This window comes from Haemaphysalis longicornis, unplaced genomic scaffold, assembly GCF_048455015.1.
Source record: "Haemaphysalis longicornis isolate Haplotype H1 unplaced genomic scaffold, Haemaphysalis longicornis Haplotype H1 scaffold_5, whole genome shotgun sequence".
Lineage (NCBI taxonomy): Eukaryota > Metazoa > Arthropoda > Arachnida > Ixodida > Ixodidae > Haemaphysalis > Haemaphysalis longicornis.
The window spans coordinates 64,929,069-64,955,152 of record NW_027526385.1 but is presented as its reverse complement, the minus strand read 5'-3'; the positions used below and the strand labels follow the sequence as shown (position 1 = coordinate 64,955,152).

At 44.9% G+C, this 26,084-nt stretch overlaps 1 protein-coding gene across 1 annotated transcript in view; it reads right to left on the bottom strand.

The window, feature by feature from the left end:
* Nucleotides 1-26,084, bottom strand: part of LOC144139267 (putative cytochrome P450 6a13) — a 66,895-nt gene that overhangs the window by 32,710 nt on the left and 8,101 nt on the right. The window contains exon 2 of the mRNA XM_077671673.1: nt 1,925-2,024. Within this exon, the coding sequence (XP_077527799.1) occupies nt 1,925-2,024 (100 nt within the window). The remainder of the gene's footprint in view (nt 1-1,924; nt 2,025-26,084) is intronic.

Here is a 26,084-nt window from a genome sequence, read left to right as displayed (position 1 = left end):
GTTACTTGAAAATCTCAAAAAAAAACGGTTCTAGGTAAGACATATTACACATCGATTATGAAGGAGTACGATACTATATAACGTTATTTCGTAAACCACGTAAAGGCATACATTCATATCGGTCGCAGATGCGTTTATTTTGTGGGCGAAAAATCGCCTCATGGGTTCGCTCTTAGTGTGCGATTGGGGTCTTTGAAGGTTTCGCGATTGATTGGATGCACTTTTCCCGCTGGTTTGATCTGTAAGCGAAATTTTTTGACGCAGTTTTGATGTCACAGAGCTTTGGCGCTTCTCTCAGCTTTCTTTAGAAAGGGGTGGTAATTATGTATAGCTTTACTCTAAGCTCAAAAACTGCAGGATAAACTGTTCCGAATGGAAACTTTTCTCAGACATTTACCATCAAGCACCTCTGCTTCATGTTATGTTATGTTATGTTATGTTATGTTATGTTATGTTATGTTATATTATATTATATTATGTTATGGTATGTTATGTTATGTTATGCTATTTTATGATTTGTTATGTTAGGTTATGTATATGTTATGCAATTCTGAGTGATATTTATCATTGATACCGGCTGATGACAAACTTTTCGTGAGTATGCAGGCGTTTCAAGAGACCAGCCTCCCTCAATTTGTTTCAAGATAGTTTCAATAAAACACCGGTTTTCTGTAAACATGCGCCCACCCCCAAGTGCCCATGTATTCGCAGAGAATCGGAATTCTTAATTGGGAACAATTTCAACGAGAAACAAATCGTGACCAATAAGAAACAACTCAGTCACTGTTACACCCATTATCAATTTCGAAAACCCTGACATCACCGGGTGCTACACCTACTTTATCATAAACGGTCTTCCACTGAACCTATCGCTGTTATGGTCGATCCGGTATTTTGCTAGCGCCGAGAGTTGCATTTTTCGCTTCGCCTGCTTTTGCATGTTGCCCACTCTTCAGCTAACACACAATTATTTTATAAATCTTTTCTCGCAAACACCAAGTAAAGGAATGGTAAGGGACCTGTGAGGATTGTCTCCAAATGTCAAGCATCTTATGGAGCCGCTGCGCTCTACGCTGAGCCACATTTAAGTGGGCTTCACAGCTACACACAAACGCACTTACTGGAACGACGTTTTAACATGGCGATGTAAGCAGGGTTTTAAAGAACTTCGAAGGTCACACGACCCGCGCCATGGCTTATTGTCTAAGGCTTTCCGAAGACGCCTGAACGTAACTGGCCGCGGTTCCCTTTTTTTTTGTTGTTGTGGTTGAGACGAAACACAAACACACCTGTTTCGGGATCTCGCCCCACGTCAAATACGCCCAGGTGGTTGTAATTAATCCGGAGACCCGTACTACTGCGTGCCTCATACCCCAGGTGTACCTTCGGTGCATAAAACACGAAAATTTTGACTGAGTGCCTTATGTACACCAATGGAGCGCTAGGCACGGAATCCTTTCACTTCTCTATCAGGTCAGTTTCTAAATCAATTCTAAGGCACCAGTCATTTACATCTGCACTATTGTAACTGTTACACGTGCTAGCTCGAACAATTAGTCATTTAGTTCGTAAATATAAAGTGTTCGGCTAAACGTCACACCGTTTTTTGGTAGGGTACTGGATAAGAATACTCACGCATACAAACTGACAGTAGATAGCGTCGGTGTAGCGTAGGAGCGTTAAACACCATAATCGGTGTTTAACACTCCGACGGTACATCTGGTCTATGAGGAGGGCTGTATTCGAGGAGTTGGGATAAGCTTTGACCCCCTGGGTATCTTTAACATGCGCCGAAATCTCAACACACCCCGGACTGGATCAAACCCGCTTATTTTGGCTCAGTACCACGACTTAGCCACTAAGCCACCGGGCTGGGTAGACATACAAACCGGGTGAGAGGTGAGAAGATTTCCTTTGAACGTACCGGCTTAAAAAAGGCGTCGGAATTTCCATTGATAAGACTGTCAATTGGTGGTCCCGGTATCCCAGTGTCCTTGAAGGCGTCGAACCACTTCCGGCGCTCTCTGCATTGTAAAAAAATAAATAACAAATGGCATAGATCAAGGACAGTTTTAAAGACCATTGTCCTGACGCCAGTTACGAGTGACGACATTCATAGTTGGCGGAGCTATGTTGTTTTCTACTAGTACACAGTTTCGGCGCTTATGCTACTCCGTGCTTCTTTTTGTTCGTGTTGTTCTGGCCACTGTGTGCTTACCTCGTCGTGGCTTTGGTGCAAATTACACAAGGAAGTGGTCTACTGACCTAATAGCCCATCTGTCTGCCACTCAATTCAACCACTTGACGTCCGCCGTCCATCGAGGGAGGTGGGGCGGCGTTAGATCCTGACCCGAAATACGCCTTCACTTCCTCGCTTTGCCACATCGTTGTAGCGCTAACACTTCGAAAAACTATATCGCAATTTCAGGAAAAATAGCACCAATTTATCCCTTCCGACCATGTCAAGGCATTTATACTCATTTTTACATCAGTCATTTAGCTTTACCTTAATGTAAAAATTGTGTTTCCTCCCTTTGACAACCCCATACGTATACATTCGTACCGTCTTAAGCAGGGTGCATGTGTTAAAGAAACAAAACCATTTCCATGAAGATTCCATCGTGAAACGTTTCGTATGCACGGTATTATGGAAATGCAACATGGGGACTTTCGCTGAAAAAGCTCCGGAATAAAAACAGAGGTATGTGTTCTTAACACATGTTAATAGGGTATGTTATTGCTATAAAATAATTTTACACCAGTTCTACCACTACACGACTGCCGCAAACGCCGCATCATGGTCCGTGTGTATTTTTGATATGCGGAGTGCTGTAAATTGTAGTTGAACTTCGCAACGAGGAGGACGATGAGGAAGAAATGGACGTGCAGCACGGAGCACGTGCTGCGCCCTTTTGCTCTGTCTACTGAAAAGAGCACGACGCTTGCTGAAATAGATGCCAAGTTTTGCGCCTCTTTTCTTGGGCGCCCATAGACGCCGAAGCCGGGTTCTTCCACACAGAGTATGCGGAAAACCTAGGGAAAACATATGATGCCGTATTTGGCCTTTTTTTTATTAGGCAGCCACACAAAAACTGTGTCAAACGTTTCAATTCTGACAAATCGCTCTATTCTTTTGCTTTGCTAAAAGTTATCTGCATTAACACCAAAGTTGAATACTCCGTTTGAATTAGGCATTCCGAGGATTCCCTATATATGGACAGTTTGAATGGAGTTGGTCTCGTAAACATTAACACTAGGGATTTTTCGGGGAAAATCGTACAACAAAAATCCGCTCGTCTAAGCTAGGTTGAACACATTTGTTGCCCTAACTTCTAAGCCAGATAATCTACGCCAAAACAATCATCACTCCTCTAATCCTAGCAACCACTTTCACCAAAACACAGTAACCGCGGTGTTAAAGGCGGCCGTTATCCCTTTTAAAATGCCATTTAAACTTTCAGGGCAAATACGTGGTCAGTGTTCATCCAACTGCGCGAGAAGGACTCCCACCTTAACGCAAATACTTCCAATGTATCTTCATTGAAGAAGCAAGCGTGGATGAGAAGGGCTTGAGAGAGAGCGGGTGGGAAGGGATAGAGTTACGTGACGTTGTGCCGGAACTTTTTTTCCATGTTAGTTTCTTCGACGCAAGCTGTCACGCTGTCAGTTTTTATTATGGATTACTCGAAACCCGACTTGGGATTGATTTTTTTTTAAATTATGATCTGCGTTTCATCTATTTCCGACGGGAAATCGTAACCTCGTAATGCAAGCTCGTTGCTGACCTGCACGATAGTCTGGCTTCATTCCCGGCGTTATCTATCACGCTCTGTACCATGGCGGCCCGTCCGCGAGAATTTAATTGAGACACCTGTGAACTCAATCTGCTATCACGAACAAGAGGATCTGGAACGCAATAGGATGCAAGTGAAACCAATATGCCCAGAATTGCATGACATGATACTAGAGGGCTACAGTCATTTTGTTCTTCAGCTTAAATCAAGTACTCTTTGTCTTCTTTCCCTGTCCCTAATAAAGAGAGCGCTAAAATGGTTATTTCCAGAAACTTGCTAGTGATGTATAGGCCCAATATAATTAATTATAGCACACTATTGTATGAATAAACAGTCATGAACCATTCCACTGTGTGTAGGCGGAGGACCAGCCAATAATGGGACCAGACTACAAGCGGCCTCCCAATTACGGCCAGAGAAGAGGCGCGAAATACAAAAGGGAGAATGGTAGCTTGTCTTGACGACGATACCGCAGCCCCAAGAATCAGGGCAAGCAAGACTCGAAAGCCCTTCAAACGCCGACGAAGAGGCGGTGCGAACGTAGACACAATAAATACTGGTGACACACCGGCGAACCTTTAACAACCTCGGTTACCTACATAGATTCCACTGTTCTTCAAAATTGTCTCTATTAATAACGAAGTCACTAAACATGCTTATTTCACTGATGAGATGTACAAGCTTGAAGTAAAAATAAATTTTTAATGTTGAAAATTATGCCTATTATCAAAGGGGACTCAAATACAAAATACAACTGTGTAATTTGAGAGAACTAGGATTCAGTATTCCAATCAGCTGTATACGGCAGCCACTGACGACATTTTTTAACCTAAAAAGGCCAGATGTATTGAAAGGCTTCCAAATATCGCACTAAAGTGTTATGGCCCGGAGTGACGTCATATGGGCCAGTAGTAAAGCATCATTATCGGTGTGTAACTGTACGTTATCGTTCAAAAGGTTCGATCAAATGTATTTTGGCCATACTACAATCGACCAATCATGTGTCTTAGCGATGGGTTAGGCGGGCAGCCGCCAATCGCAGAAACGAGATTCGGTGAGGTCCTAGGAAAGTCGCCGGAAAACGGCTAGGCCTTGTTTCACGTTTTTTTAATATCACCACGGTATTTCTGAAGCTTGCTATAAAACTGGTATCGGAGTTATCGGTTCAAACCAGTCTTTCTAATGTAACAAACTTTTCTTTTGTCTTCATACCTGCTTTAACAAATCTGCTTAAAAGGCATTTGCAAGGAACCCATGCATTGGCTTTATATTCAGATTAATGTGTTAAAAGGCGTTCAACTTTGATGGTGACCTTGTGCTTATTCGCTTTTCAAAGCCTTGCCCTACGAATGCCTTGGCTTCAAAGACACGTGAATGTTTTCCACCCTAGCCATATAAGCTTCGCGTTAAATGGAATCCAGTAGTGTGGAATAAAGAAATGCTTGGCGTAAGTAGCTCGTTTCATAAATAAACCTGACCTGCATACGTCGGACGTTGGTGGAGAATGTGGCTTCACAATTAGGGGGGAAGGGAAACCTTATATTGAAACCCATGGCTGTTACCTGGGGATGTGCAGCCTGTAAAAAGTAAACGACTGGGCGGAAACCTTTTGACGCTAATTTGCACAAGGATACACTAAACAGAGCCCTCGTTAAGTGGGCACCTTGAGAAATTCATTGGGCACTCAAGCCAGCTTAAATTCGGGGGAGACGAAAGTATCACGGCTTCCCCAAGCGAAACGTACCAAAGATTTCGTACTTCCATATCGTGTTTGCGTTATGAAAGACGATTTTTTTTCTTGGGCTACCTAAACGCAGAAATTTTGGTCTATCTGTCTGTCTGTCTGTCTGTCTGTCTGTCAGTCTGTCTGTCTGTCTGTCTGTCTGTCTGTCTGTCTGTCTGTCTGTCTGTCTGTCTGTCTGTATGTCTGTGACTCGATTCAGCCACGCGGTCAAAGTGAAACAGAAACTGCGAAATACACTCACTGCCAAATCTAAACATCTAAGTCCGGGGTTAATATTTGTACTTGTGAACATTGCTGAACAAGAACAAGATATTACGCAAATATAAGGCAGTAAATCAATACATGAATGATATTTCAGTGTTTGTTTATTAAACCATTTATGTATGCTTGGTTTTTGCGATAGCAAATAAAATACTATATCAACTGCAGAAAACCGTCGCCGGCTGTTGCTAGGGCTAACTGGCGGCATTTAAAAAAATCAAACGTCGACAGCAACGAAAGGGTCCACTAGATTGGTTCGCTCGTGGAGTAGGGCAACGTGGTTCTATAAACGTTGTTGTAGGGTGCCTCGATTCACGCGCGTCTCCGTCGTACGGCAGCGCTGGCATCGAGGCACCCGACTTGGAGCAGTGAAACGCGGTAATTGTGAATTGACTTAAGCAAGCCTTAAGCGTGTTATCTTGGGAGGAACGAGACGGGAGAAGAACAGCATGAGAGGTGAGCGGGAAAGAGAATGGAGGCATTTGCTTGCCAGGGGCGCCAGTCGACTATCGTCTTTCGTCGACATTTGCAACGGAAGGAGTAGCTATGCGGCCATTTTTTTCTTCGCTATTGTTTCTTCTTTTGGTGAGAATAACTTTTACAGGCAGACTGCAGCAACACTTCACGCAAAAATTTCCCCAGAAACAGAGCTCCCCGTGGCTGGCGTGCATCTCTTCCGCTCATGTGCCTCACGTTCTCCTGTCGTGCGATATGATGCGACCTACGAACGCACTATGCTAACTCTAGTTCCACAGGTTGCAAAATTCTGCTGTATCGCGACCGTAACGCAGTAGGCTCTTCGGAAACTCGTGCTAGTAAAAGTGTCTGACGACTCGTTCGTTCCAAGTGGACGTGTGCGGAGAGGGGGACAGGTGGAAACAAAATGGCCCCGTATCTGCTCCTTTCGTTGCAAATGTCGACAAAAGGCGATAGTCGACTGGCGCCCATGCCAAGAAAAGCCATCCCTTTTCTTTCCGCTCACCTATCATGCTGTTTCCCTCCCGTCTCCTTTTTCCCAAGATAACACGCTAGAGGTTTGCTCAAGTCAATTTAAAGTTACCGCGTTCCACTGCTCCAAGACGGGTGTTTCGATGCCACCGCTGCCGTACGGCGGAGGCACACGTGAATCGAGGCGCCCTACTACAACGTTTATTCCTGTTTCCACGTTGCCTTACTCTACGAGCGTTTCAAGTGGAGCGGGGAACCGATCTTGTGGAACGTTTCGTTGCTGTTTCCGTTTGATTTCTTAAATACCGCCATGAGCTATAGGAGCGCTGGCAACAGAGGGCGACGGTTTGCAGCAGTTGATGTAGTATTTCATTTGCTGTTGCAAAAACCAACTATCCATAACTTTTTTAATAAAGGAACACTGCCAATATCACTTATGTATTGCTTTTCTGCCTTATATTTGCATAATGTCTTGTTCTTGTTCAACAGACGCGGACAAGTATGAGCATTGCAATCGGTCTTAGACGTTTAGATTTGGCTGTGGGTATATTAGACTTGCGCAGGTTCTGTTTCACTTTGGCCGGTGGATGAATCGAGTCATGGAGAGACAGACAGACAGACATATACAGACAATCCAATATTTTCTTGTTTAGGTGGCCCAAGAAATATTATCCTTTTTAAAAGTAAGGGTGCCAGCCATCAAAAATGATATAGGGAGGTGTTGGCCGCATCAAAGTTCATTGCGCGTTTGTGCACAGACCGGTTTCTCCGATGGGCAGCGTCGGTGTTTGTTGTTACGGTGCAACTGTGTTCTCCTTCTTTGGCGTCCATGGCAAAAGATTCGATAAATCGCTCTGCAAACTTAGTTTAGCCACGTTCAACCACGGCAAGTTTTATTTAGCTGTAAACTTTAGGGAACCGCTGCCGCGCTGAAACTATTTTGCTAGTTTGGTGCCTGAGAGGTAAACATAATTTTGCGTATGCCTGTATGCAGTGATAAATTAAAAACAAGATGCTTGGTTTCTTTGCGCTGGACAAACAAATACGCAGTATGAATACAGTAGACAACCGTTAAGACGAACACGAAGGGACCATGAAAACCTGTTCGCATTATCATAAATACGTCCGAACGAAGACTCATGTGTTAAAATTTCTATGGGACGTGGTATTTCATGACCGACGAGCTTAAAAATTACTCCCACTTGCCCTCGCGGGAACCCCTGTGTAGATGCGACGCATAGGGGGTTCCGTTGTTGTTTCCGTTATGTTGATTCTCCCATCGCTTGAAACGTGCCGTGAACCCCCTGCCGCGGCTATGACGCAACGTGGCGCGGCTATGGCGCAACACAATCCAACGCAATCCACTTTAATCCAATCCAGTCCAAATCGAATCCAAGCCAAGCCAAGCCAAGCCAAGCCAAGGCAAGCCAATCGAATCCAACCCAATACCCCTCGCGAAACAGTGTTCGCTATCGGAGAGGAGAGGGGGTGAGTGGCGGAGAGCGCAGCTCGCGCGGCGAGGAGAATGGGGGAGGGGTGTGGACGGACAACGACAACGCCGTATGGAGGGACAAGGCGAGTGAATGAGATGCCGTCGCATCTAAAACCATCGTGCGTCAATGTGAAGAGTTTTGCAAAGCCATGAAAATGCTGCATGCGGCGTAGTTTGCTTAATTTGGAAATATGTTACTCTCGTACTGCAATAAAAATAAAACTCTCGCTGGCCAGACAGCTGCCGCCCTCTAGTGAAAAAGGGACAAATCAACTGTGTTTGTTCTTCCCCTTTATTGCAGTAAAGAAATTATACATTTAAAAAAGAAGCAATTCCGGCCGTTAGGGACATTTTTATGTATCGGAACAAAATTTATATTTGTACACGATGTTTTTTTAAGCCCGCGGGTCATGAATTGTACGTCCCAAACGAATGTGAGCAGGTGAGTCCACATTAAGAAGAGGTTTTAGCATTGTGCATGTTACCAGAAAGCAAAAGTGTCGTTCGTCTTAGCCATATATTTCGTCTTAAGCAAGTTTGTCTTAACCGAAGTCTACTGTAGTTTGGTAGGACTTGCTTGAATGAGTAAACGAGGAGAAAAAAGCAAACCGAGGACTGAAATTAGGACAAAAAGCAAAGACAGTCTTGAGAGCTTGTCTAAGAAACGTTATGTGTTTATTACGTCTATTATCAATCATCTCTCTTTTATTATAATTAGGACATTCTGCAGAGCAAGGCTAGAATATTGGCTCATGGCAGTTCTCAAAAAGAAAGTTGAAAGGTATATAAAGTGGTCGTGTATTCTTTGTTTCTTTTCTCACAAACGCACACGGAACTCTTTTAGAGCTTCCGGCTCAAGATTTCTTACTTAACCCCCAGTCTTGCAAACAATTTGCAGCATGGTATTGGATGAGATATGGACAACTTTATGTTAATTCAGGTATATCCCTCCTAAGGTGCCACGTTCCGAGGCGGTGACTCCAAGGCTAAAGCGTTGTGCTGCTGAGCCCAAAGACGCGGGTTCTATTCTTAATTGAAGTGGCTTTTATCGTAGTGTAGGTAAAAAGCAAAAACGTCCTTCCGTGCAGATTTTGGCGCTTGTTAAATATACCCACGGGGTCGAAATTAATCTGGAGCGCTCCACTATGGAGCTCTGCATAGCCCAGATGTAGCTATGCACAATCAATCAATCAATCAATCAATCAATCAATCAATCAATCAATCAATCAATCAATCAATATTCTTAAGGTGCAACTTTTTCTTTCCCATACTACGTTAAGTGGGTAAAAATAGTACCTGGGAAAAAATAGAAATTTTACTCCCGACCTCTTTACACTACGAACGTGGTAGTTTCACTCTCCGCGAACCAAAGCTTAGAAATACGTTATTTAGTACACTTTGCGACGTATCATTACTGCTTTTACGACTGACTGCCATTCGCCTTTTCATACATATGCTTCATCAACCGTTGTTCACATGTTTCTAATCGTTTTTCTACACATAAGTGCACACCTTGTAGTTTTCTGATTCCAACTAGCCCAGGCGGCAGAGGAGAGTGGCTGCAACTTTGCTATCTTTATATGGCTAAACACAACGAAAAAGCTATCATATTTCTGGCAAAGCACCCAAACACTTCTCATTAAAATAAGCTGCTTTCATGCATGTAGCAACGTCAATCAGCCATAGCCTATTGTTGTAACAGGTGCCGTAAGCTCTCTCCGACAATTACAAAAAACGATATGTAGAGTGAAACGTGCTGACCGGGATGACAAAACTGTCAATTTCAAGCTGAGAAAGATTACAACATTCTGTATAGTGTGACGCCAAAGCACGCCGAGTGCAAAAGGCCGACGTATTGCATTGATGTTTGTTTGTGACTTAAAAACTATGCCTAGCCACGTCTAATCTTTCCTCTAACCTTTTGGAAAAGCACCAGTCAGTTTCAGTACGGAATTACAAAGTTATATACATGATCAAGCAAGATGTGTCCCAGACTTAAGGGTTACGTACTGGTCAAGTGGACTAAATCGGGCTACTTTCTGCATGATGCTTCATAAAAAATAGTGCTAACGTTAAGACAAACAGAGAGAAAGACAGAAACTGCGCTGGCAGGTTTTTTTTTCTTCAGCTAAGTCCGTCGAGATATCTTAACACACAAAACACCAGGGGCTTCACAAAACAGGTAATTGGGCATTGAGATAAACATTTCCTTTGTTTTTATTTAAAAAAATAACCCAATTTTGCACGTTATGCAAGACCGAATTTTTGGTGCAGTAGCTGATGACAAACCTACAACATTTTGGGTGGCAATACTAGCAGCTCTTTGTCGATGTACAATACCTCAACTATCGGTCCCTCTTAAGTAGTCCATCTCTAAATTAAAGGAAACTGAGGAGAGGAAAGAAGGCGATACTTTTGAGCATGAATAAAAGTTTTTTTAACAAGAGACAAGGCATTCATGTGCGGAGCACGTGCATCAACAAAAGTGCACAGAACCAGCACGGGAAAGAGGAATTAAAAAAAAAACAATTTTGCAGAAAATAGCAAAAAATAACTGCGGCAGAAGCTGTGTACGAAATATTTATGTCGACAAAATTAAAAGCTAAGAAAAACAAAGCACGCCTCCAAACAATTGATGACTTCTTAAAAATAAGCGTTTAAAACATTCGGCCCACTAACAAAGGTGAAATTGAAAGCAAGGGAAAGTAAAATAACCACGCATGTGTGCGGTCGCATGTATCTGCTTTCCATATAACCGTTTTTTATATAGGTGGTCCCGCTACGCTGCAACATCTTTGGGATAAACGGAGTTCATCCAAGAGTTTGGGCTTGTACCGGGGACGTTTCCGGTAACCTTCCGCCTCCAGTAGAAGCCGCGATGTTCACAGCGGGCGGGAGTTTGGAATTGTCTACAACTGCATGGTGAACTATTCAATTATGACAAGAAAAAACTCAAGACGTGTTATACCTATTAGTGTCGTTAGTATACTGGTCCACGCGGGTATCGCCGAGTTCTACCGCTATTACACACATACAGAGAACGACGAACATTTGAATATATGGCGTGCAGATAGAAACAAAATTTTGGAGAAAGTACCGGCCTCAAACCAGTCCAAATGTTTCGAGAAGTAGGCTTGTATTTTTCACGTCAACGTGTCTCCATAGAAAAAACGTATCCTTGTCCAAAAGTTCACACTGGCCTGAGGCCGCTACTTTGTGCAATGTTTGTTTTTACCGTCGCACTTACATACATACATACATACATACATACATACATACATACATACATACATACATACATACATACATACATACATACATACATACATACATACATACATACATACATACATACATACATACATACATACATACATACATACATACATACATACATACATACATACATACATACATAGTATTGACATTTATTAGCTGTACCGGCCATGAATCACTTACAGTGACGTAAACGCGTCATTTTGTCGCCGCACAGGAAATACATAACAGCGACAAAATGCACGGCAGTGCGTCAAACCGCCAGTTGTTAATGCACCGGCATATGTTCCAACTCCCTCCGTTGGCGCCCCACGCATCTTGTATGTCTCCGGTGTCCATTTACGTGAGAATGTATTCGGGGTAGATGACACAACAATGACCGACAAAAGTTTCCAAGCACGTCATGAGTTCAGCGTTCGGTGTCATCTAACTACACGTTTATTTCATCGGGGGAGTAATGCCCGTGCACATCAGCATTTGATCCCGTCTGCGTTATCGAGCTTCCAACGTGGCTTCTAAACGAACGCATTTTTGCTGTCCGCGTTTCTATCGAGCGAACTAGGCATGTATGCTGGTACGGACAGTCAGATGCTCTAATATCGTCGTCATCAGCCTATTTTTATGCACAGTACGAGGTGAAGATCTCTCCGTACAATTCCAGTTGTCTTTATACGGCGCTATCTGAACCTGTTCGTCGCCACCAAGTACCTACTTCAAGTGCGGTCTCCGGATAGCCGCTGAATTTCTGTGGTTGTGCACCTCTTTCCCGTTCTTCGCTTTTTATGCGCCGCCCAGCTCCATTTTTAAAAACCTTAGTCTTTATTCGGCTACATAAATCCGCTAATGTTCATCTGCCTACCCCTCGAATCAGCCTTCTGGACAAATGTTAAAATTTTTTGAACGACATGATCTATAGGAAAACATTTATAAGCCTGTAATACTGGGAAAACACTTCGCACTTATCAACATTGTACTGAGAAAAGCAAGCCTTGCCATACTTGAGGCAAAGCAATAACACCACGGGAGTGGTATTTGCAGTGTGCTTTAAACAGTCATATATATATATATATATATATATATATATATATATATATATATATATATATATATATATATATATATATATATATATATAGTCGTACAGTGAAGTCTTCAGTTTTTGCAGGAGGACGCACAAAGTAAAAGTATGCTATTCGACTTTATTTCCACGTTTCGACCGAATGCAGATCTTCTTCAAAGAAGCCCTGACTCAGGTCGCAACGTTGAAATAAAGTCTCCAAATAGCGTACTTTTACTTTGTGCATATTCCTGCAGCAACTAAGGACAACATTTCATGAATATATATATATATATATATATATATATATATATATATATATATATATATATATATATATATATATATATATATTTATATATATGTATATATATATATATATATATATATATATATATATATATATATATATATATATATATATATATATATATATATATATATATACAGTCGAGCCCGCTTATAACGAATACACCGGGAAACCGAAATCAGTTCGTTATATCCGCTTTTCGTTATATCTGGACACAAAATCTATGTATACTTGGTGACGGGAAACGAAGATTTGTTCGTTATAGCCGCTATTTCGTTAAAACCGGGTTCGCTATAAATGGGCTATACTGTATATATATATATATATATATATATATATATATACCACCCCCAAGTGCAGGACAAAAAAAAATACCTTAACATAAATACCCGAGAAAGTGTTGGGGAAACAGCCCCGCCGGTAGCGTAGTGTTCGGATACCACCCGGCGGGCATTTTTAAGTGCGATGCACTTTATAAGCGACCCTGAATCCGCCGTCCGCATTGCTCCTCCTCCTCTCCCCTAGCAACGGCGCGAGGAGCGGAGAGGAGCGTCTGTAGCAACGGCGCAGCGACGTCACACCCCACGTGACCCGCGCGCGCTCCGCCTCCCGCGCCGTGGCTGCGCGCGCCCGCGCCGGCTCCCGCACCGCTCCTCGCTCCGTGACGTCACACTCCCACGTGACCGCGCACTGGCGCCTTTGCGTCTGCTCCCCCTCTCCTCGCGCCGGACGTCACATGCTCTGCAGCTGGCGCGCCTCTCCCCCCGTTAGGTTTGCACTCACCCTCGGCGCGGGCCTCTCCCCTCGCCTGACAGCTCCCCCTCGCCGGTACTGCGCCTCTCAAGGCGATGGCAGAATTACTACGCCGTGTACTCTCGGCGCAAGAAATGCATTCGCACTTCCTCACGATTCCCTTCGGGGAGGTGGGGGCAATTTTTTCACCACTTTCTTTCTGACTCAAAACATTCTTCATCTGTTTTTATGACCTACCGCATTCCCCCATTTGCTTTCCGAGGTTTTCCTGACTGCCAAACCTTATTCTGTCTATATATATATATATATATATATATATATATATATATATATATATATATATATATATACACCTCTTACACACACATAGGGGGGGAGGCTCATTTCCAATGAAAAGTAAAAAACGTACGTGTTGAAGACAATTTTTTGACCCAGATACAAGGAAAAAGCACTCGCGCCTTTTTGGAGGCATTCCAAGTCCCACAGTAAGAAACGATTTCAGTAAACGGCGCGCGACCAGTGGAACACGGGATAATTGCGTTGACTTGAGCAAACCTCCACCACGTTTATCGTGCTAGAAGGTAGACTAGAGGGTACCAGTGTTACAGGCTGGCGAGGGAGGGAAAAGGGGTAATTACATGGCAGTGGTGGCCCAAAACTATTGTCTTTCGATGATATTTCCAACCAAGTGAGACAATACGCGGCCGAATTTTTCTTTTGCTTTGAGATATCTTCCAAAGGAGCTTCCGTAATAATTCTAGATGATCGTTTCCTCTCTTTAAGCGTTTCTGCCATCCTAACTCCATCAGTCACTGAGCTAAACTACATTTTCTTTCAAGGCTCTACGTACATCCCTAAGACCCGTCATGGTGGCTCAGTGGCGAAGGCGTTGTGCTGCTAGCCCGAAACCGCATTTTCTATCCCAACCACGCGGCTGCATTTAGAGACGGTAGTCTGCCTTGGGCTACTTACGCCTGAAAATTTCTGTCTGTCTGTCTGTCTGTCTGTCTGTCTGTCTGTCTGTCTGTCTGTCTGTCTGTCTATCTGTCTGTCTGTCTGTGTCAATTGAGCCATCCAGAGAACATTAAAAGTGTCCTCAAACCAGGAGTTTCTATAGACAAAACCATTGTGAGCTATTTAATCATGAAATATCCTTCTGTCTTGTCCATAGGGTTGATCAAAATGAAAACATTAGGCATCTTTGACGCAAAACATGAATCTACCACTGGTACTCACAGTGTTGGTTTAATTGAAGATAAATGTGCGCGTAATATTTGCAATGTAAAATAAAAGATACGCGTAGGAAAGACATTTTGACCGTAAAATACAAAAAGAGCTTGCGGGAGTCTGTACCTTGTAGCAGTTTAACACGTGTATCAGAAACAAAAGGTTCCATTTGATGACGTGGAAGGCGGGAAAAATGAGTTGACTTTAAAAAAACCTGCTCCGTATTTATCATGGGAGGATACAGAGGGAGGGGAAGAACGTCAGAGGTTCCCGTGGAGAGAAGGGAGTAATGTACGGGGCAGGGACGGCAGAATATTGTAGTGTGTCGACGAGTATTGCCGCGGAGTGAGCAGATAAAACGCCATTTTTCCAGATGCAGAATAAAAGGGAAAACGCCCTTGCTTAGTCACTTCCGTGCACGTTAAAGATCGCCAGGTGGTTCAAATTGATCCGGAGCCTTCCACTATAGCGAGCCTCTCAGCCCATGTGTTGTATGTATGTATGCTTGTGATTTATTGGCGCAAGACCAAAGAGCGCCAAATCTATGTTACGTGGTCTTTCAATAGTCATGTTTGTGCTTAAAATATGTGTGAAATGAGTATGATATATCCTAAAATACTGTATATATGGGTGTAGAGGGCCCGTCCACTAAAACATGAAGATGATGATGAGAGTGGCTCAAAGGGATTATGGGTGGGATGTGATGCACCTGGGAGCCAAAGAGCATGCGACGAGTGTGGGCCTCCCGTGAGCCCATTTGTTGCTTCGGCGCATTAAGCCCCGTATCCTTAATCTGGTGTTCATAAGTTTCTGCATTATATAGCTTAATACCTGGAGTATCAACTGGTTGTAACATTTCCATCTAGCGACAGAGGTTGCCTACCGTTCAGTAGTGTAGATTGTCAACCAAATCCTATCCAGCCCAAAGATATTCTATGCCTCACCTCCCCCCTTTGAGTTTTAGATTTGCACTCCGAACTTGCACGAGATAATAATATTCACCCGCCTCCTATTAGGTTGCCGAAACATAAAGGGGCGCCTTTCGCGTGTCAATCTAACCGAATACCTTTGTCATACTCATACTTATCTTTAATCCTACCGCAAGGCCTTCTCAATACAAATACGGAAGCATTTTAGGTCTCAAATATCACTCAACCAGACCACCTCATCCGCAAACCGCATCACCATCATCATGATCATCCTCAACCGCCTACTCAGGTCCATTGCGGGACTAAGGCTCCTCCCATTGATATAGAAACGTTACTGTCCTGCGCCGCTCGAGTCGATTCTGTGCCCCTAACTTCCTTATTCCATCCCTCCATCGTGTTATTGGCCTTCTTCTTCTACACCTGTCTCTCGCTACCCACTCTGTTCCCGGGTGGTCAACCAGTTGTCATTTGTCATGAATTCATGGGAAGCCCAAACCAATTTTAAGTGCGAATGCGCTTCTTAAGCGATCCTGAAGCGTCCGCCGCCGTCCGCATTCCGCGCCGTCCGCATAGCAACAGCTGCGGGTGCGCGCGCTCCTCGTCTTCCTTGGCAACGGGGGGAGATGGGCGCGCGCTGCCTGGCCGCTGACATGGCACATACCCACGTGGGGGATTGGCCAGGAATCGGGCGTGAGAAGGGCTAATGCACCCGCTTAAAGGAGGGTATTAGTCGAGCGCGCGCCGTCGTCGAGAGCGGTCGCTGGTCCTGCATCTCGATAACGATGATGGCGGACCGGGCAACGGTACCAGCAATAACGAGTGAAATATCTTTCTTTGTAGTTGTGTGCGTGTGTGTGATCTCTCGACTACTCATTAAGATCACGATATCCACCGTAATCGCGCAATCAACAACCGTGCATTCGCACTTACACACTCTCCCCCTCGGGGAAGTGTGAGGGAATTTTTTTCTTCATTTCAACTCTGACATTAAAGACGATAGTCGGTTTTTGGGCTACTAAAACTCAGAAATTTTCGTCTGTCTGTCTGTCTGACTCGATTCAGCCACCAGGCCAAAGTGAAATAAAATCTGCGCAATAGTCTTATATACTGACAGCGAAATCTATACGTCTAAATCCGGTGTCAGTGTTCATACTTGCCAACATTGGGGAGCAATAACAAGGCGCCAAATATAAGGCAGAATATTATTACATATTTTTTGCAGTGTTTCTTTATTTTAAAATTCATGTATGATTGGTTTTAGCGATATCAAATGACATACTGCATCAACGGCAGAAAACCGTCGCCTGCTGTTGACAGCGCTACCTCCTGGCGGCATTTAAGAAATCAAACGGCAGTAGCAACTGAATGTTCCACTAGATGTGATCCACGTTACGCTTGGAACGCTCGTGCAGTAGTGCAGCGTCGTGCTATAACTGTTGTAATAGGGTGCCTCAATTGACGCGCGTCTCCGCCGAACGGCAGCGCTGGCATAGAGACACCAGTCTTGGAGCAGTATAACGAGGTAAATTTAAATTGAATTGAGCAAGCCTCTAGTGACTTAGCTTGGGAGGAACGGGACGGGAAACGAACAGCATGAGAGGTGAGCGGAAAAGAAAAGGGAGGCCTTCAATTTTCAGGGGCACCAGTCGACAATCGTCTTTCGGCGACCTTTGCAACGAAAGGAGCAGAAACGCGGCCATTTTATCTAGTCTAGTTTATTCCGTGAAGCACGAAATTCGTTTCCCGTCCCTGAGTGCTACTCCTAATTTTATTCGTTCCGTGGCCGGTTGAGCCGACCTTGATTTTCTTTCCAGTTATTGAGTAAGGCGCCAAGTTCCAGCTCCGTATGTCATCATCGGCAGTATGCACTAGTGTTAGATTTTTCTTTTGAGGGATATAAGTAGCTTACTTTTAATTATTTAGGGGTGCTTGCCAAGTACGCCCATTCCCATTCCTATTCTGCTCAGAATTTCTCTCTCGTGCTTGGGGCCAACATTGACTGCATTCCGAGGTAGTTATATTCTGCAATTTATTGCAGCGTTTTGTTACATGTGCTGAAGAGCGTGCTTTTGGCGTGTTTATTCATCCTTACTTTAGATTTATTCATATTTGTTTTATTCCGGCAAACTTAAGTCGCTCAAATATTCTTCGTCGAGTCGTATCCCAATCTCAGCCAATCAAACTTTCATAATAACCCCTCTAGCGCGCTGTGAATAATTTCGGTGCGATTGTGTCCTCAGTTACATGTCCGTTTTAATGCAGAACCTCGCACTGTTTTATAACTCCGTTAAGCGCAGTAAACACAGGACGAGTGAGGAAAGGACAAGCGCTTCTTACAACTGAATTTCAATAACAACAGCGTCGTAGTCATTTTACCGTGTTCTTCTTTTTTTTCTATTTAAATGTCCCGTTGTTATTAAACTTCAGTTAAAAAGTAGCGCTGGTTCTTGTCTCACTCGTTTTGTGATTTCTTTACTACGCTTACCGGAGTTATAATGGAGTACCAACAAGCTCGTAGCCATAAGTTGTTAAATTATTTTTTGCACTCTTTTTTTTGACAAATTATCAGGACCGTATATTCCTTTCATATGCTCCTCAGAGATACAAATGCGTCTTATATACTCCCAGTAACTCTTCCATTACAGCTGCGGTTTCCACAGAGCAGTGACCGCTTTTTCGAAATCTGTGAAAGCTATGCACGCAGGGTTAGTGTTGTCCGCAAATTTGCTCATCCCGAGATTGGTAACGCCAATGGGATTCATTGTTGAATTCGTTTTCCCCAAACCTGGTTTTCTTCGGTTCTTCTAAATGTGGGGTGCTACTGATGTGGTTATATAATATATTCTGCAATAACTTGTATACAACAGAAAATCGGAATGTCTGTTTTCGTGATCGCCTCCGAATCAGCTTTTTGTAAAAAATAATTATGTTTGCATTTTGTCAGGTCAATAGTGCGTTCAGTGCCCGCAGGAATTCTCAGTATAATATTATTAGCTTTACATGTAAGACATCACCATACTAAGGCGGATCCGCGTTTAATTCCGTCTTGAGCGGAGGCTTTTCCGCTCTTCATTTCCTTGGGCATATTTTAGACCTTATAATTTGTTACTTTGTTGACAGCCGTGTGGTAAATTGACGGCGTGATAAAATTTCCAATGCTGCTCCTCCCCGAATTACGAACTAGATCCAACAAAAGCAAAATCAGGACGCCACTCTCCGCGTGCGCGGGGTGTGGCACATGAGAATCCACGCCAAAAAATGAAGCCTTTAAGGTCGTCTCAGCATTAAAGTACGAGATGTCCATATATGTACCAGATTTCTAAAAATATCGCCAACTCAATGTCTACGGCCTCGCCGTTGACATTGAGTTCGCGTCGTTTGTTAACAACACACCCGAAGATGCAGCAAAATCGCATCTTTGGACAAATTTTTGCTGCTCAATGCTGTTACACGCGCTATCCTTGATGCACATTCAGAACGACGTCAGCCGCGCACTGCCGCAGAGCAGGGAGGGCAAGCTAAGCCTAGCAGAACTGACCGACTAAAACGCGTAAACAACAAAATGGTGGTGCCCATGAACCCTCGCAGTGTAAGCAATGTCACGTAATGTGAACTGTGCAATGATCATGGCGGCGGAACTAAACGGTTGGAGAAAATAGTGCCGATACTCTGTACCCTTATCTAGTGACAGTAGCCGAGCGCAAAAGAGAGAGAGAGAGAGAGAGAGTAGCGTACTTCGTCCCTGGCAGCTCCGCGTGCAATTTCATCATTGCCTTGGCTCTCGCCGCTCTCCGTTCCCGGTTGTGTTCGGGGCTAATGTTCTTTGGAATGGGATAGACTCTCATTCTCCTTCGTACCTGGTCCGGGATCTCGGCCGTGCCGGGATCCCTGAAGCCGAGCATCGACTCCGGGAACAGGTCCTCTTTCTCCAAGTAACGCTGCCAGCGGTTCATCAGAATGTGCTCCATTGCCTTCCCGACGCACGAATTCAGGGAAATCGGCCGGAGGTTCTCAATGCTCGGTGGCTTTTCGGGTTTGGGTATAAGGATCGTCTTCGCCGTCCTCCATTTCTTGGGTATGCAGCCCGACTTGCAGTATTTGTTGAACAGCGCCGTCAGGCTCTCTATTGCCGTCTCGCTGAGATTCTTCAGGACTTTGTTGGTAACCCTTTCGGGGCCGGCGGCCGAGCGACAGTTGAGTTCGTGCACCGCCGCTGTGACATCCCAGACATCGATGTCTCTGTCGAGCTTATCGTTTGCCTCGCCCCGGTAGCGTAAGTGAGAAGCCCGCCCAGACGACAAAAAACATTTCATTCCCGCGCCCTTCACCATTTGTAGTTGTTTACAACAGCTTTGCTGGACATCGTCTTTTGCAGGGTGGGATGGGGAGAAATTTTTTTGTTGAGCCTGTCGATTTTTTTCCAATCTTACCGCCGCAAAAACGGCAATTAGGCTCGCGTCACACCATTTCAAGCGAAAGCGTGGGCTCTAAATCAAGTAATAAGTACGAGCCACGGCGCAAAAAATAAGGTCGCCGCAGAGAGCTGACAAACACCATCAGCAGGTGCCACCGAGCACTGGGGTCCCTGACAAAAGTTGACACAAAATAATCAGGTCTTCTCCGTCTTTTATTGTATCTAATTTTACTCTTCTAAAGGTCACCTCAGACTTTGGAAGCCAGCTCAAATGAGCGCATGTTTTCCAGAGTTTCCAAAATTCTCACTGCGTGCGACGGGTGCGTGACGTTGAGGCGACTTAGTAAACAACAGCTGCGTCTACCAAAGCATTAAAAACACGCGTACAAAATCCAAGCCGGACGCCTGTGCGCGTGCGGGGTCTTTCAATCAGGTGCGCTAGATGGAGTTGGCGTGACGACGACCTCCGCTAAATCTGAGGGGACTGATGCCATAGCTATTCGTCTTTGGGAAGCTTTTGCGAATTCAGTAGACTCTCGATAAACGGAACTTCAAGGGGCCGGAAAAATTAGTTCCGTTTAACAGGAGTTCCCTTTACTGAGAGAGATGTTCTAAGGTGCAAATTTATGTGCGTACACACTTCTAAGGGCATTTAATGGAACTCTAACCACCAGAATGTGACTGCACCTGATAGGTTTCAGAAAGCAAGAAAACTACAAGAAGCGTAGGCACAGCATTCACAAAGTTGATTTGGCAACAATGAGTCGCTGTGCACTACAAAATGCGTCAATTTTTTTTGTTTGAGTCCTTGCAACTGCATCTTCACGGAGGCTAGAGGCCTCAACTTCGCGAGTGCTTACGAGCCACAGAATTTAAAAGACGGCAACGTGGTAATGAAGGACGAATAGCACAGCGATGGCACGAACGAGGAGACAGGAGGTGAGCCCTGTAGCCTCGGCGTCTAGAATCGAGACCGAACGACTGGAACAAGAACTGCGATGTGCATTCGTTGCGCTAACACGGCTAACCACTTACGAGACGAGGATTACGAGGAAAGCAAGACTAAAAATGCATGGAGGAAGAAAATAAAAGCAAGAACGAAACAGCCGGAACCGTAAAAAGCTGATTCTAATGCCAGTGGATTTCACAGGAAGTTTCATTTCTGCTTCCGTTTACACGGTGATGCGGAAATTTTAGTTCCGATTACCGAGAGTTTTTTTACGTTATCTGAATACAAAACCAACCAAATTCCAGGCAACTGTTCCGTTTAAGCGGCAATTCCGTTTAAGCGATTTCTGTTTATCGAGATTCTACTGTACTTCATGTTGTTGTACGGAAGGAGTTGGCACCCGGAGTGGTGGCTCGGTGGCTAAGGAGTTGTGTATCTAAGCCTAAAGACGCGGATTCAAACCCGGAAGTAGTTACTGCTTTTCAGATGGAGGCGAAAAGAGGTAATGCCCATGTGTCGAGATATTCTTCGCCCGTCAAAGATCTCTATGTGGTCAAAATTATTCCGTAGCCCTCCAGTACAGTGCGCCTCATAGTCGAGGTGTATGTTCGGCGCGTTAAACCCCACAATCCCTCGCAAGAGCTCGGCGAAGTATGTAAGTAAGGTCTGAGGAAGCCAGGCGTAATTTTCCACTTAGTTTACAAAAATCGCCAAGCTATCGGAAACTATACGCATAAAAGATACAAAAGTATCTGCTGAGTAGTTCAAACAAATGGGCGGATGTTAGCACCAGTGCTATAAACAGATGTTCATCCGGGAAATAAGCTTTATTACCACAAAGGAATGGAGTACCGATGAGCCAAGTCTAATCCAGAAGTGCTTGTTGTACTGAACATCACGAAGTATTTTTGTATCAGTTTATTTCTATTTGATCTCTTGGAGCATCATTCGTGAGCTGTCTGCTTTAGTGTTAATTTGCAAACTGTTTTTGTGTTATCATTTCGTGGCCTTGATCATCTCGTGACTATCGCATGCTGCTGTGGAAATTCAGCGCGAAGAAACAGACACGAGAGATACCTGTATAAGGATAAGAGATAAGAGATAAAAGATAAGGAGCGTTATTCCTGTGTGTTTGGCAGCGGCGCTGTATATACCTAGCCGAAACATCCCCCAAGGGCGACTCATAAAAACGATTCTGTAGACAGGAATCTGCAACTGGTCGACCAAGCAAATCTTGAAACTGTGGTGTCTCTGAAAATTCTATTTTTTTATTATTACAATGGGTTCATTGCTTCCTGGTGTGCAAACAAATACTGCGAAGATTGTGTCATAAGTATTGGACGCTGTAGAGCCTCTTCTTGCAATAATTCTCCAACGTTTGAACGTACCTAATGGTCCATAGCGGATCATAGGTGACGATTTACACTGTTGCAATGCAACGCTCGACCTACCCATACGACTTCAGTTGTGCTCTGAGCTTTGCGTCGTGCAAATCGTCTCACCTTCGCCAGACGTGAGCGCTTGGAAATGGAGCGGAACTGTGGAAACTCGTGACATTCATGCCGCTCTCCGCCTTAGTCATCTCACATCTCTCCGCCCGTGCTTACCCTCCTTCCCTCCCAACGCAGAGTAGCTGGCCAGAGGAGTTTCTCAGGAAGACCTCTGGGTCTTTCCTTTCTTTAAAGATTGTTTCTCTCTCTTTATCCGTATCCACAAAGGCCCTGCGAAGGAACCAGTGCGTATGCGCAGAAAGCAAAAGAACCAGTTGCACAGGAGTTACAAAATGGCAACATCTCCACTCCGTGGATGATGGCGAGGGTGGCGAGTACGATGATGGTGAGTACGAGGACTCAAAATGACTCCCAATTTGCGCCCCGAGTGACATTTAATTTGAACCCCTACCGTCATTCGATTTGAGCCGTCAGTTGCACCTCGATTATTGCCTAACTGGAACTGCAACTCTCGGCTGAAATCGAATTTCGCTTGATTTTTGCTTGATGGTGGGGCGCGCACGGATGGATGCGGATGGACATTGGGAGGTCCTAAGGTACTCGTCACCGTTACAGGCGAGGAACTAAGCCGTTTGACTCTCGGGTACTACTAACTCACGGTCGTAGCCCAATGGGTAAGAGGACTGACACTAACTCTGTCTGGTATACCATACACAGGCTAGAATCCTGCTGGTGCCCGTGTGATTTTTTGCGATTGTAAACGCTATGCGCACGGACACGGATGGACATTGTGTGGTCTTAAAGGGACACTGAAGTGACTTTGTCAAGCTCCCGTTTTTGCTTGCACTGTGTAGACTGACTCAAATTAACACACTATTCATCGTTTATCCGGTTGACAAATCGGTAATTATTTTACAAAGCGCGAAAGAAGAAAAACTACTATGCGCGGTTTGCGGCGGCCGCACCAACTAAAGGCTGTGACGTCAGGAGGGGGGGGGGGGGCACCGTGATTGGACGATGCCCAAGGTTAGCAATCAAAAGTTTCGGTTTCGGTTTCGGTTCTGTAAAACAACATGCTTGACATCTGATGGCGTTGTTGGATGGGCATTCTCGATTTCTCAATTATCGCCGTACCGCGCTTCTGTCATGTTGTCGGCTGTCAAATGTCTAAGATAAACCTCCCAGGACGGCTTGGAATCTTAGAAATCACTAGACGAGGCCTACGCAGTGGATGAACGCCCTCCGCGTCACCGCAGACTCTCAAACGTCATGCGCTTTTCCCGCATATTCGAAGCTTGCCTCACTCATGTCGGTTCGTAAAAAGCTAGTTCGCACCAGTCCAAGGGTGTGCTGATTCAGGCCTGGGCCCACTGCCCGCAAGCAGTCGGTGCTTGGACCCGCCGCGGTGGCTCAGTGGCTAAGGCGTTGCGCTGCTGAGCACGAGGTCGCGGGTTCGATTCCCGGCCGCGGCGGCCGCCTTTCTGATGGAGGCGAAAAGCAAAAACGCCCGTGTGTACGAGATTTCGGCGCACGATAAAGATCCCCAGGTGGTCAAAATTAATCCGTAGCCCTCCACTACGGCGCGCCTCATCGCCTGCGTTGCGTCGGCGCGTTACACCCTACAATCAATCAAATCAGTCGGTGCTTGTGGCAACAGCACGCCAACGAGAACTCGCTAGCGCGTCATTGTCAGTATGCGCGCGTTCTGCGATCTCACTCGTGGAGCAGTGCCCAAAAATGGTGAACTCAGTTCAGAAAACATCGGCCGCATACGAAAAAATCAACTTGCAAAAACAAAAATACATGTACCCTCGTGGATTCGAACTTGCGACTTTCAAAACAAATTCCAGCGCCTCAGACCGCTAGGCCACGAGCCGGCGCTGGCCGAGTTTGGGTATATAATGTTTATAATGTATGACCAGTTTACACTTTTATTTATTTTAAGCATTTTAAGTACTTTATGTGACTATTTGTTGTATATCACTCCTGCAGTAAGTGTCCCCCCAACTTCCACAATATCTCACGCCTAGCAATTGCATTTCTTTGACGGAAAAGCGTTCGCAGATGTGCGGTCGTGCTGCTGACCGCTGTGCTTGTTTACCCAGCGCAAAAAGTGCTTCCTGCGCCCTAGTTTTGCGCTGTACGGTAAACGTTTCAGGTGATTTTATTTTCTTAGTACCTATATTGACTTCGCTGACTTTTCTCCCGCCTTCAATTGGCCTTAGATTTTCCTACTAGCGTAAAGTCAGCGAAGCGTCGCATGTGCACTTGTGCAGCGCTTGTGTGGAGCGACCCGGACTCTGAGTTTGACACAGTGTACAAACTAACAAAGTAAGGAAAGGCACATTCTTTCATTCACAAAGGTGTTGTGGCTTAGTTTCAATTGAGCGAGCGAATAGCCACGACCCGTCGGCGGCCGGCGGACGAAACGCTGGGCCGACTGACTCGATCGGTAGGTCGGCTGGTCGGCGAACTGTGCAGTAGCGCAGCCATTTGCCAGCTCATCTCCTGCTGACGTCACACGAAAACGCCACAGATAATGGGCGAGCGTAAAGAGAGGAGGAGAGCATTTTCGAATTGATTTTTCTACTAAATAAATTCGCGTAAACGCGGCCAGAGTGGTCGAAACAATGCCTACGGACTCCGAACTACAATTTGCGCTAGTAATCCCGCAATGTTTACAAATCACTTCAGTGTCCCTTTAAGGTACGCCGAGCCTACAAGACTCTGCAACACATCCGATAGACCGTTTCACCCTTTCCTTCGGGTCTGGAAGCACTGTGAAAGCTTTAGTGATCGCCAGCACAAAGCGGCACTGCTTGATTTGCTCGTCGCATCCGATACGTCTCCCGTTTTTGCTTTCCTTTTGCGGCGATTTTTTTGAAGTGGGTACCGATTGCGTTTATTCCTGAAACTAAAAAAACCGGGCAATAGCCGGTAAATACCTCTAATGACGTAATTCAAGCGCTCTAAGAACGCCAATGCAGGAAAAGAGAAATTTTTTTTGTATCTGATGGGCTGAGGTACTTCATGACCCCCTATTCTAAGTAGTGGATGTGTTTGGTGACTACAGTCTGAGCGCTTCTAACATTTAGAGAAAAGTTGAGAAAAGTGTTGCAAGATTCCCTTAAGAGTAGTAGGAGAAGGAATGTGTGGGCCTTTCACATCCGAGTAAGGCCGGGTTCAGACTGTGGCCACAACTGTCGTAATATCGTTAAAGAATGACGTCATTTCACGTATCAGCCAACCGAACTGCGTTACGCACCGTTTGTTTACGTTCATAGCTCACGTAATGACTGTTACGTCGGTAGTCTGAACTTGCCTAACAGTTGTGGGTGACGCAGGTACACTCTTGCAGCGTCGGCGTAGAATTCGCACGCGCCAGGAGTGAAGGAGTGAGAGAAATAAAACGGTCTGTTCCGTTCTTTCGCAGTGTACGTGTGATGTGACGCAGCCTGCGGTGAGTACACTCGCGCCAT